Source organism: Heterodontus francisci, chromosome 36 (genome assembly GCF_036365525.1).
Source record: "Heterodontus francisci isolate sHetFra1 chromosome 36, sHetFra1.hap1, whole genome shotgun sequence".
NCBI lineage: Eukaryota > Metazoa > Chordata > Chondrichthyes > Heterodontiformes > Heterodontidae > Heterodontus > Heterodontus francisci.
This window is the reverse complement of record NC_090406.1, coordinates 29,031,809-29,049,539: the sequence shown is the minus strand read 5'-3', so window position 1 is coordinate 29,049,539 and position 17,731 is coordinate 29,031,809. Positions and strand designations below refer to the sequence as shown.

Below are 17,731 nucleotides of genomic sequence, written 5' to 3'. Positions count from 1 at the left end.
CTGGCAGCATCTGTGGAAAGAGAAGCAGAGTTAACGTTTCGGGTCAGTGACCCTTCTTCGGAACTGACAAATATTAGAAAAGTCACAGATTATAAACAAGTGAGGTGGGGGTTGGGCAAGAGATAACAAAGGAGAAGGTGCAGATTGGACCAGGCCACATAGCTGACCAAAAGGTCACAGAGCAAAGGCAAACAATATGTTAATGGTGTTTTGAAAGACAAAGCATTAGTACAGATTAGGTGTGAATATACTGAATATAGAACATCAGCAAGTGCAGGATTCGAGTGATCCTGCCGGAACCCAAACTGAGCATTGGTGAGCTGGCCGTCAGTGAATATGTGGGATTTGGTAGTACAGTTAACGACTCCCTCACATTGTTGATGATTGAGAATAGGCTGATAGAGCAGGAACTGGACCGGTTGGATTTGTCCTGCTTTTTGTGAACAGGACATACCTACTCAGCTTTCCACATTGTTGGGTAGATGCCAGTGTTTTAACTGTACTGGAACAGCTTAGCAAGCAGTGCAACTAGTTCTGAAGCACAAGTTTTCGGTACTACAACCCAGATATGGCTGGGACGCATAGCCTTTGCTGTATTCAGTGCACACAACTGTTCTTTGATATCAAATGGAGTGAACAGAATTGGCTGAGGACTGGCATATTTGAAGGTGGGGAAGGATCCATCCAATTGACACTCCTAACTGAAGATGGTTGTAAATGCTTCAGCCTTGCCTTTTGCACTCACGTGCAAGGCTTAACCATTGTTGAGGATGGAGATGTTAGTGGACTCTCCTCCTCTTGTTAGTTGCTTAATAGTTCATGGAGTTGGTTTCTTCACAATTAACTAAAATAAACGAGTGGAATTAATAAATGAAATATTCTTAGAGAAACAAATGCCAACAGATTCCAATAGCCTTCTTAGCAAATTAATTGAATAAAATGGCATATATCTCCAACTTAAATGCACTGGCCAAAGGATAAAGAAGAATCTACTACAAGTTTATGTACTAAATTACTAAAATTTTATGCACTTCAAGGAGACGTTTATTAAAACAAGTCAGAGTTAAGCAGTGCACCTCTTAGCAAACAGATTTTTTATATTCCACTTTATTAACTCATATTACATCAAATGTACAGCACAGAAACAGGCCATTCGTCCCAGCTCATCCATGCTGGTGTTTATGTTTCTCATGAGCCTTCTCCCATGCCTCTTTATCTATCAGCATAACCTTTTATTCATTTCTCACTTGTGTGGTTATAGGGCTTCACCTTAAATGTAAATAAATTGGCCCCCAGAGGAGCACATCATTTGGTCGAGTGCATGACCAGGAACAATGAATGAAAAATAAACCAGCAAGAAATTAAAAATGAACCATGGAGCTCCCGCCAGGTCCATCTGGAAGAAGCAACTCATCAGATTGGGAGTGAAAACTGGGAGTAATGAACTAACAAAGGAAACAGCTAATCAACTTATATTTAAAAGAATTGGTAATATTACAAGAATGACTATCTACATTATTTGATGTTTATTTAACTCGTCATCAGCGGAAGTAGGTTTCAACAAATTTGTCAGTCGCACTTATGGAGGACCAAGGAGGGACCTGGTCAGTACAGGCCAATCAGAAGCAGCCATACGGGAAAAAAACTGCAAAAAAGTTTCAAGAGTTTTCAAACATCATAGATGCGACTCCCTGTAACAAAGTCATGACTCCCCAGTGTGACAAAACCATGTAAGAATTTAATATATAGAAATAGACAGGTTACTAGCCAATCTTTTGATGACACTGTTCATCAAATGGCTGCGCTGTTTATAACCATTAGGGACATCATTACTGTGAAAAGTATAATTGTCTGTTTCCTTAAGGCTACAAGGTCTATTACTGTGAAATGAACACTGGGTTCTTACAGAGATGACCAAAAGACTATGGCCAGAATTTTATGCCCCCCCCCACGGGTGCGGGCTGTGGGGGGGGGTGGAAGTAAGATTGTCTGGGAGGCAGGGGGTTCCATTGCCATTGCCTTCCCGCCCCCGCTGTAATTTTATGAGCAGCGGGGGAGGTGACAAGCAGCCTCCCTGCCCCAGGTCATTTGAGGCCCTTCAGTCGCCAATTCATTGCCACTTAAGGGCCTCCTCCCACTGCCAGCGGCAGCTGTGAACTTGAGCACGTGTGGAGGTTTCCTGGGTTTTATCTTCATCAGTCACCCTGTGCCCCACAGCGCCCACCCCCCACCCCCAGCAGCACAAGCAGCCCCTGCTGGAGGACCTCCCCCCACCCCACCCCCTGGCGATTGTCCCCAGCGAGGCCCAAAACCCCACTCACCTTTATGGAGGCTGACACCCACGGTCCTCTTCTGGCTGGGTGCAGTCCCAGCAGTGGCCACCGCTCCTGATGGCGCAGCTGGGACTGAGGAGCTTCTGGCCCGCTGATTGGCTAGCAGCTGTTAGAGGCAGGACTTACTGCCTCAGAGGGGTAGAAGTCGGGCCCAGAGCCAATTAAGGGCCTGGGCCATGTAAAATTACAGCGTGGCTTACAGGCCCGGCGCAGGCGGGCTCACCCCTGACCTTTTGGTTGGTGGATGGGACCTTTGGCTTGACATAAAATTCCAGCCTATATTTTTATTTGTAGTGCAGCGATCATCTGTGGCACTCGAACTCTAGGCAAAAACAGAACGGACACAGAGTGCCCGCTGGCTGTGCTGCTTTTTATCATTAGGTTAGTGGATTTTCTGCAGCATTGCTTGTAGGGGATACACCCTCTTTTACCTGTCTCTGTCATCTTTATAGTACTGTTTTTCTTTCTTTCGCCTTTCACTTGCCTCCCCCCTTTTTCCCTCTTCTGTTTTTTTCCCCTCTTTTCCTTCTCCCTTTTCTATTGTTCTATCTGTTGTCTTCTGCTTCGTTTTCTCTCCTCTACTTTTGGATGGGAGATGGCGCCACAAGTAAGCACTTTCTATGGGGGTTGTAGGAAATGGATCCAGCCAGTAGGTTGTGGTGCTTTTCACTTCCGCCAATGATGGGGGAGGGATCCAGACCATAAGATGCCTTTTCCACTGACAAATATGAGATGGTGGTCAAGGAAGGATTGTAGGCTTTCAAAAAAAAACAAGAAATGTTGGAAATACTCAGCAGGTTTTGCAGCATCTGTACAGAGAGAAGCAGAGTTAACGTTTCAGGTCAGTGATCCTTCATCAGAACTGGCAAATGTTAGAAATGTGATAGGTTTTAAGCAAACAAAGCGGGGGTGGGGCAAGAGATAACAAAAGGCAAGGTGTTGATAGGACAGAGGGTCATAGAGAATAACTGACCAGAAGGTCATGGAGCAAAGGCAAATGGTATGTTCATGGTGTGCTGAAAGACAAAGCGTTAGTGTAGAGAGGGTGTTAATTGACAGAAAAATGAACAGCCCTGGCCCAAAGCAAAAACATGAAAAAAAATAGTGGGTAGGCACTTGGTAAAAAAAATGAACAATGAAACAAACTGCAATAAAATAAACAAATAAAAAATAACTGAAAATAAAAAGGGGGGCCCCGTCATGTTCTGAAATTACTGAACTCAATGTTCAATCCAGCAGGCTGTAGCGTGCCTAATAGGTAAATGAGATGCTGTTCCTCGAGCTTGCGTTGATGTTCACTGAAACACTGCAGCAATCCCAGGACAGAGATGTGGGCATAACAGCAGGGGGGTGTGTTGAAATGGCAAGCAACCAGAAGTTCAGAGTCATGCTTTCGCACTGAGCGGAGGTATTCCACAAAGCAGTCACCCAATCTGCGTTTGGTTTCCACAATTCAGAGGAGATCACATTGTGAGCAGCAAATACAGTATACTACATTGAAAGAAGTACAAGTAAATCGCCTGAAAGGAGTGTTTGGGACCTTGGATAGTGAGGAGCGAGAAGGTAAAAGGGCAGGTGTTACACCTCCTGCGATTGCATGGGAAGGTGCCATGGGAAAGGGACGAGGTGTTGGGGATATGGAGGAGTGGACCAGAGTGTCGCGGAGGGAAAGATCCCTTCGGAATGCCGACAGGGGAGGGGAGGGGAAGATACGTTTGGTAGTGGCATCACACTGGAGGTGGCGGAAATGGCGGAGGATGATCCTTTGGATATGGAGGCTGATGGGATGGAAAGTGAGGACAAGGGGAACCTGGTCGTGGTTCTGGGAGGGAGGGGAAGGGGTGAGGGTAGAGGTGCAGTAAATGGGCCAGACACAGTTGAGGACCCTGTCAACCACAGTAGCGGGGGGGAACTCTCGGTTGAGGAAAAAGGAAGACATATCAGAAGCGGTGTCGTGGAAGGCTGCATCGTCACAGCACATGTGTCGGAGACAGAGAAACTGGGAGAATGGAATGGAGTCCTTACAGGAGGGAGGGTGTGAAGAAGTGTAGTTGAGGTAGCTGTGGGAGTCGTTGGGCTTATAATGAATATTAGTAGACAGCCTATCCCTAGAGATAGTCGAGGAAGGGAGGGGACGTGTCGGAGATGGACCACGTAAAGGTGAGAGAAGGATGGAAATTGGAAGCAAAGTTGATAAAGTTTTCCAGTTCGGGGCAGGAGCAGGAAACAGCACCGATAGTCATCAATGTACCGGAAAAAGAGTTGGGGGAGGGGGCCTGTGTAGGACTAGAACAAGGAATGTTTGACATATCCCACAAAAAGACGGGTATAACTAGGACCCATGCGGGTACCCATAGCAACACCTTTTACTTAAAGGAAGTGAGTGGAGTTGAAGGAGAAGTTGTTCTTATCGTAGGCTTTCTCCTGGGTTTTATTAATAGGGGCATACAGTACAAGAGCAAGGAAGTTATGTTCAACTTGCATAAGACACTAGGTCGACCTCAGCTGGAGTACTGCGTTCAGTTCTGAGCACCACACTTTAGGAAAGACTCGAGGGCTTTGGAGAGAATACAGAAAAGATTCACGAGAATGGTTCCAGGGATGAGAAACTTCAGTTATGATGACAGATTGGGGAAGTTAGGGCTGTTTTCCTTGGAGAAGAGAAGGCTGAGAGGAGATTTGATAGAAGTATTCAAAATCATGAGGGGTCTGGGCAGAGTAGAGAGAAAATGTTCCCACATGTGAAAGGATCGAGAATGAGAGGGCACAGATTTAAAGTATTGGGTAAGAGAAGCAAAAGTGACATGAGTAAAAACTTTTTCACGCAGTATGTGGTTAAGGTCTGGAATGCGCTGCCTGAGAACGTGGTGGAGGCAGGTTCAATTGAAGCATTCAAAAGGAAATTAGACAATTATATGAAAAGAAAGAATGTGCAGGATTACGGGGAGAAGGTGGGGGAATGAACTGAGTAAATTGCTCTTTCGGAGAGCCGGTGCAGACATGATGGGCCAAATGGCCTCCTTTTACACTAACAATTCTGTGATTCAGTGAAAGGATATAGCTAAGGGAGGGAAGCAGCAGTAGGAAAAGGGAGAGTTCAACAGGTAAGAAGAAATGGGCATTCGAGGTGGTCGGGAGAAGAGTTCAAGGGTGAGATGGAAAGCACTAGGTGCTGGACAGCAACTGGGGATGGGCGCATTCAATTCCACTCGTGGTATCAGATTGGAGAAATCCTTGCTATTAAAAGGTTTGGACGTATAAAAAAATTCCCCAAAGTTGTAGGGAAACCTTTAAGGGAGTTCCACCTTGCAGTTTCAAAGCCCCTTCTGACTCTTAAAAAACATACAAACTTACCCAATGTCATGAAGGAGGAGGAAAATGCCTATAGATACAATCCTCAAAGTTTAAAAAAAATTCTAGGTATCATGCCGATGTAAGTCTGACAAAATTGTGATTCAGAACGTAAAACAGGGAATGTGACAAAGCTGTTAAACTTTAAAGAACAGAGATGACACAAACTTTGTTACTTTGGCATTTGCTTATAAGTGACACTATAATGGGATGTTCCTAGCTTAAAAGATTTGTGCCTGTTGCGGCTGTCACAAAAGCCTGTGATCCTGACAAGAATGTTTTGAAACTGCATGTAGTTGCAGGCTCTGGGCACTGGATGATGCTAAAGTAAGCTTTTCATTTTCTCAGCCAGACTTGCTGTGTCATCTTTCTCTTCTACTATGCAAGACAACTGTGCGGGGTAAAGAGTTTAGCTTGTATCTCATCAATCTAACTTCTTTAAAACCAAAGATTGGCTCTGCTTCTCCACACCACAAAAGATCCGAGTAATTTTTTTGAAAGTCAGCCTTTTTGCTATTTGCAGATGTGAAGCAGGGCTAAGGTGCAGTCGCTGATCCCCATCTTGCTGCAGGACTATAAGTCATGGTATTGAGACAGGGTCGGGATGTGCTGGACTTCCACATCATATAGGAGCTCAATACCAACAGTGGGAAAATCTATGTCATGGTGCAAGCAATGAATAGTCTGCAAGGCCTCAACATGCTCAGCTAGAGTGATTGGGAACACAGTGATACTCTTTATCTAAATGATAATCTACTGAAAAGGACTACTAAATAAAGGTTTCCTTAATAGGTACCACTTTAATTAAAGCATAACAGCTAAATATGTTTGAAGCTCTAGTACCAAAGTAAAATAAGCACGCTAACAAGTGCATTAGAGCAACATTGTATATTGATGTTGTAATGCAGTGCCACACAATGAATTGTGATCCAACTATGATTTTCCATGCAATTATTTCCTAACTTCTCAGGAAGGAAGGGAATGAGACTGGCAATCAGTGCCACTTGCATACACTGAAGATTTACAACATTTCTCTACCCTCTCCATGACCTCCCATCTTCTTTCCACCTTCCCCCCCCCCACCATACACACATTTTAATAGAAAAGACTTGCCCCGATACACACACACTTCCAAATTCATTCTCTTCCTCCTTCTCTGCCACTCTTCCCTCCACTACAATTTACACTAACCACCCCCTCATCCCTCCCATTTCCAACAAAATGCATCTCTTTTGCAGTCTTGTCCTCCATCCTGCACCTATTTGCTCCTGACCCAGTGCAAATACTCTCTCTCCCCTCATGCACACATTTTCACCTGAAGCATTTCTATTCACCCTTTCTCAGTTACTCTGCCCCTTCACCGATAACCCTCATCTTACCCCACCCACTTCATTCCCATCACATTTTGAATTCTCCTCTCCTCCTCCCTTGCTTATACACTCTTTTCCTATCACAGATGTTAACTCTCCTTTCTCTCCTAATGCATCCCATCCACAGCAACTTGCATTTATATAGCATGTTAATGTAAAATAAAAGTGCCAAGGTATTTCAGATAGGCACCAGGAAATTTAATGCCACACCAAAAAGGGGGAAGGTTAAGAGGCTTGACTGAAAGCTTGATCAAAGACAGAAATCTGAAGGAGGAGGGAGGGGTGGACAGGTTTTAATAGGGACTTCCAGAGAGTAGGGCTCAGGTGGATGAAAGTTCCGCTGCCAATGGTTGGACAAAGGAATGAGATGGTCCACAAAAGTCTGGGGTGTTGGAGGGGCAAGAGAATACATGGCTAGGACAATAATTTTAAATTTAATACCATGGGGGACAGGAATCTAATGTAGGTCTGTGAGTTCAAGCTATGGGAAGGAGGATTTAGTGTAGGATAGATATACATAGCATTGTTTTGGACATTTGAAGTTTATGAAGAGTGGTGGCAAGGAGGCTAAAACAGTCAATAGTGCAGAGGTGAAATTAAACAGTCTTTGTGAATGAAACTAAGGGTTGATTACCAAGGTTAGGAAAGGTGTATGTGAGCCTGAGACAGTGGCCAGAAAAAAAAATGCAATCGATGGGATAGGAATATTGTTTGTGGCAAATGCCGAAGATAATGATTTCAGTATTCTCAATGTTGACCTAATGAGAGTGTGACTCATCCAAACTAGATGTCAGATAGACAGTCCTTCAGCAGAGAGGCAGTCCAGGGAAGTGATGGCGAGATGGAGCTGGGTGTCATTGGCATATAGATGTGGAAGCTGAGCCCATACCTTTATGGGCGGCGCAGTGGTTAGCACCGCAGCCTCACAGCTCCAGGGTTCGATTCTGGGTACTGCCTGTGTGGAGTTTGCAAGTTCTCCCTGTGACAACGTGGGTTTTCGCCGGGTGCTCCAGTTTCCTCCCACAGCCAAAGACTTGCAGGTGATAGGTAAATTGGCCATTGTAAATTGGCCATTGTAAATTGCCCCTAGTGTAGGTAGGTGGTAGGGAATATGGGATTACTGTAGGGTTAGTATAACTGGGTGGTTGTTGGTTGGCACAGACTCGGTGGGCCGAAGGGCCTGTTTCAGTGCTGTATCTCTAAATAAATGATGTCTCGTTTCCTCTCTCCCTTACGCATTCATTCTCTCCCACTTCCCCCTCATGTACTTTCTCCTTTCCTCTGCCCTTCTCTAGGAACAACAGGTAGTGAGTCTGACAGCATCAAAGAACAAATACATTAGTTAGGCCACTTTATAATCAGGTACATTAAGGACAATGTCATGTCTAATGTCTTAACCTATGATGGCACAACAGATTAACACTGACCTCTGGGGCCTGGGTCTAGTATGCCCTGGAGATTGACAATATTAAAGTCGGCTTGCTATAACAATCCTTTGTGAACAGAATTTGGCCAATCTGAAAGATGTCCTAAAGCTATTACAGTGCATCCAAAATAGGCAAGTAATCCACATCTCAGTGCTAATGTCTCACATTGTAAGACTGTATACATTCACCAACTATATTTTTTAAAAGGGGCCACATTAAAATTATTTTTTCATTTGTCAACTTGGTTTAACCCTACAGATTTTTTAAAGAATACCACCTTGAAAGCCATTTTCATAACAGCCCAGGTTTGAGACAACCTTGAGTCTTACTACTCACAAAGTCAGTTGAACTGCTTGATACATCACTACCTCATTTACAGGCTACCATACGATTTTACAACATGCAAAAATATGAATCTGATTTTGCTGGTGTTCAAATCACAATTCAACCATCAGAATCTACTTTCAATCATTATCCACAAGGACATCACAAGGTGAAAGTTTGTTTCATGGATTTCCAAGGTTCAAATCATTCTGGTAAACAATCCTGTCATCTGAATGCCCTTGATGCATTACTACCTTGAAACACACAACCTACATATAGCACTCCCTCAAGTCCTGCATCTTCAGCACTCTAGTACTAATATACCTTGTGTCTAAAAACAATACAGTATTCACAAATGTCATAAAGCACACCGAACTGAAAGCTGATATTACTCAGTCAAATCCACTTTCCATTAATGTATAGAAAAGTTGGAAAAGCAACAAAAAGCTAGATTAAGAAACCCCAAGCTGATTGATCTATAGAGCTGGTAAACAGAAGGCTAATGAAGATAATCTCAGTAACGTTATTCGAGTTGAAAATGACATTTCCAGAAGAAAGAACAGTATTTTTGGCCTACCTTAAGGGAGCAAAAGCATGATTGTGTAAAATAAAGCTATATATGAAGAATCAAGTAAGCAGACATTGAGATTAGGACTGGATGACAAAAATACAAAATTCACAGGTATCGAACAAGGTTAGAAATTAGGAAAAAATACACTCTCCCTGCCCCAGCCCCACCTCCACTGGATAGTGAATGCGTGAAACAGACTTCCAGAAAAGTGAGTTAATTTGGACTTAAGTGGCAACTTTAAATGGGATCTAGATTGCTATATGTTGAGCTGGGGAATTTTCAGAGCAAGGTGCTTTGAATTTCATATTTTTGGAAGACAAAATATGTTTCTAACTGGCAACGCTGCTGTTTCACAAAATACAAAACAGTGAAATGAATGCTGAGGTAGAATCCTTACCTTCTGTCCTTTCTCGTTTTTTTGGAATACAAAAACAGGTGGAGCAATGGCAGGCTTCTCTGTGAACAAAAAACAAACAATAAATTAGTGTGTACATTTTAGTCACAACTACCTCTCTCCAGCAAGATGAAAATTGCAGAAACATTAAGTCTGGCACACTCATCTGCATCCAAGCTCTCTCACAGACCTCCACACTCCCTTCCCTCCTTCTCTCGCACACCCCCACCTCCCTCAATTTCTCACATACTTCCCACTCTCCCTCACACACTCATCTTTGCGCACTCCCACACACTGTTCCAAACACACTCCCATGTGCTCTTTCACACATTTCATATGCACGACCCTTACATCACAACCTCAGTCTGATACTCCTCTCATGTCCACTCAATCAACCCATAAAAGTGCTCCTCACACAGTGTCAAACGCTGCCCACTCACACATTACAGTCCCGTGCACATGGTCTCACAGTCATGCACAGCCCATGCAGGTGCTCACACACCCCTTGTGCTCTCTCAGATACACACCTTCCTTCACTCATTCTCATATACACTTCCCTTGTGCACTCTCACACATTCTGCCTTTGCATGTGTTAGCAGTTAATCTCCCATACACACCCTTGGCACACACTGTCAGATACACACTTCCTTCATGCTACCTCTCTCTCACACAGACACTTATGTGTAAATGCTCTCTCACTGCTCACCTGCAGTCAAGCTCCCTTTCCCACACATCCCCTTCACATGCGCTCACACATTCCCACCCCTTATGTGGTTTTTCTCATACACACTGCTCTTTCACACATGCTCTCAATCACTCTCATTCACACTTGCCTTATGCTCACACAAACACACTCTTCCCTTTTGTACATGCTTATCATTCTCACACAAAAAAACCCTTCCCCTTGGGTGCATTCTTTTACACCCTCCAACCTCATGCACGTGTCACTCTGCAACTCACTTACATGGTCACAAGTGCTTTTGTGCATATGCACACACCATAATACTCAAAGACATAAACCATCTCACGAACTTGCCCTCACTCACAATTCCCTCATGTGCACTCTCATGTACCAGCACCTGCTACCGCCCTCTCACTCCCCTCGTGTGTTCTCATCTAAACTTTCCGCATGCTTTTTCACACTATTCATTCTCACAAAGCTCTCCATTTGTACACTCTCTCTCTCCCTCACATCGCTCTTCACACAAATATGAACATACGAATTAGGAGCAGGAGGAGGCCACTCGGCCCTTCGAGCCGGCTCCGCCATTCAATAAGATCATGGCTGAACTGATTACTCCACATTTCCATCTACCCCCAATAACATTCCACCCCCTTGCTTATAAAGAATCTATCTACCTCTGCCTTAAAACTATTCAAAGACTCTGCTTCCACCGCCTTGTGATGAAAAGAATTCCAAAGAGTCACAACCCTCAGAGAAAAAAGTTTCTCATCTCTGTCTTAAATGGGCGACCCCTTATTTTTAAACAGTGACCCCTAGTTCTAGATTCTCCCACAAGGGGAAACATCCTTTCCACATCCACCCTGTCAAGACCCCTCAGGATCTTATATGTTTCAATCACACACTATTATACTCAGATGCACACCACCCCTGCACTCACACACATATTCTTCTCACAGTTTCTCTCAAACATTCTACTCGCCTTCTGTTTCTACTCACACTCCACACACATACATACGCATGCCATGGCACACACCCCTCACATCCGTTCATACTCTCTTCGTCTTTCACACACAATGCATAATGCACACCCTCCATGTGCACATTTACACACTGCACATACTGTCACTCTCACAAACACACTTGCACTCAAAAACACTTAAGGAATATTGGCCTTTATCTCAAGAGTGTTGGAATATAGAAGTGTGTGTGTGATGCTTGAGTTATACAGAGCCTTGGTCAAGCCTAATCTGGAGTTCTGCAACACAGGAAAAGATATATTGGCCTTGTTGGATAGAGACAGAATAGAATGACATAGCACGATGCCATTCAGCCCATCATACCTGTGCCAGATCATAACAACTCACTGTATAAAAACTATTTTATGTCACCTGTGATTTTTTTTTTTCGAATCCTTAAATCCTCTGGTTACTGACCCTTCTGCTACTGGAAACAGTTTCTCCTATTTACTCGATAAAATACCCTCCAAGAATTTGAACATATCTATCAAATCTCCCCTTAACTTACTCTTCTCCAGGGAGAAAAGCCTCGGTTTCCCTAGCCCTTCCACATTCCTAATTCTTTCATCCTTGGCACCATTGTAGCAAACCTCCTCTGTGTCTTCTCCAACGCCTTAACATCCTTCCTAAAATGTGGTGTCCCATAATTGGACACAATTCTCTAGCTGGGGCCGAACTAGTGTTTTATACAGGTTTAGTATAGCTTCCTTGTTTTAAAATGGGCTGGTAGTGAATTGGCAGCCAAGTTTTCACCATCCCAGTTTTTATTTTCCATTGATTTGAAAAATATTGCCAAGATTTCTCATTTCAAACCAAGAAAAAGCAACATTAAGACTAGGAAACAAATCTCCAAAAACAGTTTGAATTATCATTCTGTGAACTTCAGTGGAAAGATAGGGCGCAATAAAAAAAAATCAGCTTGTGATTCACTACAAGCCTGTTTCGCACTGCTGGTGTAGATCAATTTCATCCCCTATGCCTCTGTTTATAAAATTGAAGATCCCGTATGCTGCCTTTTTAAACAGCCTTGTCCTGCCATTTTCGCTACATACGCCACGAGGTCTCTCTATTCCTGCACCCACTAAATAGCTTCATTCTAATTTTAAGATTATGCTCCCATATCCTCCCACATCACTCTCAGCTACGTAAATGTTCAATCATAGCAGAAAACATTAAGAGCAGATTTGGAGAGATGTTCAAATACATGAATGGCTTTGATAGAGTAAATAAAGGTAGAACTGTTTCCAGAGACAGAGGGTCAGTCACCAAAGGACACAGATTTAAGGTAATTGGCACAAGAACCAGAGGCAACACAATTAAACTTTTTTTTTAGCAGCGAGTTGTTGTGATCTGGAATGTACTGCCTGAAAAGGTGGTAGAAGCAGATTTAATAGTAAGATTGAAAAGAGAAGTAGGTAAATATGTGAATGGATCAAATTTGCTGGACTATGGAGAAAGAACAGGGAGTGGGATTAATTGGATCGCTCTACCAACAAACCAGCACAGGCACAATGGACTGAATGGCTGCCTTCTGTACTGGATCGTTCCATGATTCTATTTTAGGATTCTATCAACTGTCTCCGTTACTTAATCAAAGAATTTAATCAAATTAATGAAACACAATTTTCCTTTAACAAATCTATGCTGGGTTCCACTTATTAACATTTTTCCAAGTGCCAATTAATTTTGTCTCTAAAAGATTCTCCACCAACATTAGGCTGACTGGCCTGTAGTTGCCAGTTTTATCTCTTTCGCCTTTTTTGAACAGGGGATTAACGTGCAATTCTCCAGTCTTCTGACACCACTCACATATCCAGACAGAATTGGATGATTGTGGCCAAAGCCTCCACAATTTCCACTCCTACTTTGCCTCTAGAAGGAAATCTCCTTTTTACTCCCTAATCAGCACCACCTTTCCTTTGACTACCCTTTTACTAGTTTTAAATATAAAAAAGACATTTAGGTTCCCTTTTCTGTTACCCACTAATCTATTTTCATACACTATCTTTACCCTTATTTCTTTTTTCAGTTCCCACTGTACTTTTTGGCTTGGTTCCCTACTCAATATGAACCTGACGTTTATCATAAGCCTCCTTTTTCTGTTTCATTTTAAACTCTACCACAGGGACTGCTAACTTTGGATCCCTTTGCTTGCCCCTTTGTGAAAATATGTCTAGTCTGTAGCAGAATTACCTCCTCTCTGAAGGCCTCCCCAAAGCTCATTTATGATATTTGGGCTAAAAGGGTTTGATTATGAAGACAGGTTCCATAAACCTGGTTTGTTTTTGTTTAGAAAGTTGAAGGGTGATCCAACAATGTTTTTAAAGAATTGATAGAATAGGTATCGAGAGACTATTTCCACTAAAGGGGAAATCCAGAATATCGGACCACAACCTTAAAATTAGGCCACTTAGGACTGAAAGCAGGAAGCATTTTTCCCAAAGGGCATTGAGAAAATATGAAATTATCTCCTGCAAAATTCTAGATTGAGTCAACTGAAGTTTTCAAAATTGAGATCAACAGATTTTTGTTGAATGGGTATCAAGGAATATGGATTAAAGGCTGGTAAATGGAGTTGATCTAATAAAATGACAGAACAAACACAAGAGGCTAAATGGCCTACTACGGTTCCTATACTATAGAACTTTCACCATCCCTTTTATACTCTTATCGGCCCCTCTCACCCCCGCCAAAGCTCTTTATGCACCTCTCGATTCCATCACTCTTCTCTACCCTCCTCCTTCATCCCCACCCCTCTAACCATACACTATCCCACCCAAGCCTGCCCCAATCACCTTTCCCCTTCATCCTACCCTCCCCATCACCCCATTATCTCTCTCTCCTTCACCCTGATCACCTCCATCACCCCATTATTCTCTCTCTCCCCTTCACCCTGATCACCCCCCCACAATCTTCCATTCCCCCACCCCAGTCTTTCCCTTCACCCTGTTCTTCCCCCCTCCACCCTGTTCTTCCCCCCTCCACCCTGTTCTTCCCCCCCTCCACATCATCCTGATAACCCAATGCCCTCCTCTAATCTTCATTCCTCTCAGTCTAATCACCCCAATCTCCCCTTCGATCTGATCTTCCCCCCTCGATCGTCCCCTCCTCCCTTTGATCTACCCTCATCTGATCTTGCACCCCCCACCCCCGCCGCTCCCTGATCATTTCCCAGCCTTCTCTCTCGTACGCTTCCCTTCCCATCTTCAGACAGTTTTAGGATGTCAGTCTCTTTCTGTTTCACACTATTTGCCTCTCACTGTTTTTTTGTCTTATCCCTCCCTCTTGCAACTATCCAACCGAATATTCCCATCTGATTTTGTTGTTGTTGATTCGTGTGGCGATCTTGTAACTCATTGAGGCCTGGTGAGCCGGTGTTTTGTTGTGGGTGTGTGCGCCCTGTTCCTCCCTTAGTCTCCCTATTCAGCGGGGCGAGACACTGCAACACTGTATTGTGCCTCACACAGAGATTGACACCGCCACTCTGCACATCTTGGCTTGAGGGGGTGAACTCCCGCCTTGCTTGTGCCGCGTCCCAATAGTCCCTGCCCGTTTTCACTTGCTTACCTTCGTTTGCCAGATCCGCCATTTTAGAATTCTCCGCGTCCCCACAATACTTCGCGAACGGAAGGTACCAATGCGCATGCGGTTTATTCTGAACGCGCCAGATTCGTGCATTGGTGAATGTTGCGCATGCGCATTTGATGCACAGCGCGGGGGGCGGGGATAACCGTCGGAACTGTGGTCAAGGTCCGAGTGTGCGCATGCGCCGTTTGCCCGGCGAGCCTGTAGAAGCCACGTGACCTGAATGTTGGCGCGGTAACTAGAACAGTCGCGGAGTTCAGGGATTAGCCATGTCGGTTGTGAGTTAGTTACCGGGCAGTGGCAGCTTTGCGCGATGGAAGGTAACTGAACGGGAAAAGATTGGCGGTTGTATGGATCCGCCAGACTGTTGCTCTGTGCCTCAGCATGGTGAGCCGCTGCTTTGGCTATTGTCTGATGCTCATTCTGTTTTATGAAAGCATAACACAAAAGCAAAATACTTCAGATGCAGGAATAAAAACAGAAAATGCCGGAAATACCTAGCAGGTCTGGCAACTTCTGTGGAAAGAGATAATGAAAGGCCATCAACCCGATGCTACCTGACCTGCTGAGTATCACTAGCACTGTCTATTGGAATGAGTAGATTGGTAGGTAGGTATCCTTTGTCTGTAACTATCCATTGCATTGATTATGAATAGAATATTCAACATCCCTCTGGCCTATGATGTTTGACCACTGTTCACATTCCTATCTGACACAGCCTTGCTTTACCCCAGTTTTCACTTAGATTGGGTCAGTGGCCAATCCATTGGCAAGGACTACAGCTTGCATGTTGTCGTGCAGCAGGCAAAAGATGGTGACGAATTTCTCCAGGCAGCCAAATTTAAGGAAGATGTTCCATGACCCCTCCCGTTTTATAGAGTCAGAGGCCTTTGTGAGGTCAAAGAAGGCCAAGTATAAAGGTTTCTGCTGCTCCCTACATTTTTTCTTGGAGTTGTCTTGCTGCGAAGATCATGTCCACTGTGCCTCTTGATGAATGGAATCCACATTGTGATTCAGATAGGAGCTTTTCTGCCATGGGGAGGAGGCGGTTGAGAAGGACTCTTGACTGTTGTGGACAGTAGGGGTACCCCTCTAGTTACCGCAGTCGGTCTTGTTGCCTTTTTTGAAGGTGGTCACAATTACGGCATCTCAGAGATCCCCTGGCATGCTCTCCTTTGAGATGAGGGAGATGAGACCATGTCATTGCACCAACGCCGTTTCCCATCTTCGTCGCAACACTCCCCCTCATCTCCATGAAGCTCCCTGCCGAAGTAGATCTAGTCTACAGGACATCCAGGAAACTATTAAATCTATGTCGCCTCCAGTCCAGAACCAAGGTCACCCCAATCTCTGTCATCGAGCTGCATTACGCTGACGACGCTTGCGTATACGCACGCTCAGAGGCCGAGCTTCAAAACCTCACCGATGCATTCGCGGAGGTGTATGAAAGAATGGGCCTTAAACTAAACATCCGGAAGACAAAGGACCTCTACCAGCCTGCTCCCACAGCGCAACACTGCCCCCAACTATCAAAAGCCACGGTGAACCACTGGACAATGTGGATCACTTCTCATACCTTGAGAACCTCCTCTCAGCAAAGGCAGACATTGACAATGAAACTCAGCATCGCCTCCAGTGTGCCATCGTCTGAGGAAAAGAGTGTTTGACAACAAAGACCTCAAACCTGGCACCAAGCTGATGGTCTACAGGGCCGCAGTATTACCTGCCCTCCTGTATGCGTCGGAAACATAGACACTGTACAGAGACATAGACACTGTACAACAGACATCTCAAAGCCCTGGAGAGATATCACCAGCGGTGCTTTCGCAAAATCTTGCAAATTCAGGTCCTCCAATATCAGTGTCGTCCATCAGGCCAACATCCTCAGTATCAAGACACTGGCCATGGCTGTCAGTTACATTGGGCGGGCCACATTGTCCGCATGCCTGACACAAGACTCCCAAAACAAGGTTTCTACTCCGAGCTCTGTCACGGCAAGAGGCTACCAGGAGGGCAGAGGAAGTGCTACAAAATGTCCTTAAAGCCTCCCTTAAAAATGTGACATCTCCACTGATTCGTGGGAATCTTTTGCCCGGGACCACTGAAAATGGAGAAGAAGCATCCACAAAGGTGCCAGCCAGTTCGAACAACGTCGACATGCCCAGGCAGCGACGAAGTGCAAACAGCGGAAGGAGCGTTTGGAAATTCAAGCATCCCATTCACTCGCCGCACCAAACACCATCTGCCCCACCTGTGGCAGAGTGTGCGGATCCAGAATTGGACTATTCGGTCACCTAAGAACCCACAGCCCTGGAGTGGAAGCAAGTCATCCTCATTCCCAAGGGACTGCATGAGAAGAAGACATTCCTATCTGATTGTGATACATATCTGATGGGAATTGCATTTCAGATATCATTAGTTCCTTGACAAGAGTTTTGTGGTTCCAATTCAAGCTCAAAACTGATTAACAAAGAACTTGAAAGATTACTACTAATGAGAGTAATTCTATCATGGTTTATGTATATGAATTCCTATCTCTCCAATGCCTGTCCTCCATCTACAAGGCACAAGTCAGGAGTGTGATGGAATACTCTCCACTTGCCTGGATGGGTGCAGTTCCAACAACACTCAAGAAGCTCAACACCATCCAGGACAAAGCAACCCTCTTGATTGGC

At 44.4% G+C, this 17,731-nt stretch overlaps 1 protein-coding gene across 4 annotated transcripts in view; it reads right to left on the bottom strand.

Annotated features, from left to right (window-relative positions):
• The window catches only part of LOC137351697 (ran-binding protein 3-like), a 132,527-nt gene extending 117,429 nt beyond the window's left edge, over window positions 1–15,098 (bottom strand). For all 4 annotated transcript variants that reach the window (XM_068016418.1, XM_068016422.1, XM_068016421.1 and 1 more), the window contains exons 1-2: window positions 15,039–15,098; window positions 9,774–9,832 (exon numbers count right to left, since the gene is read on the bottom strand). In XM_068016418.1, the coding sequence (XP_067872519.1) occupies window positions 9,774–9,832; window positions 15,039–15,060 (81 nt within the window). In that variant the 5' untranslated portion in view covers window positions 15,061–15,098. The remainder of the gene's footprint in view (window positions 1–9,773; window positions 9,833–15,038) is intronic.
• Between the last annotated feature and the right edge of the window lie 2,633 nt (window positions 15,099–17,731).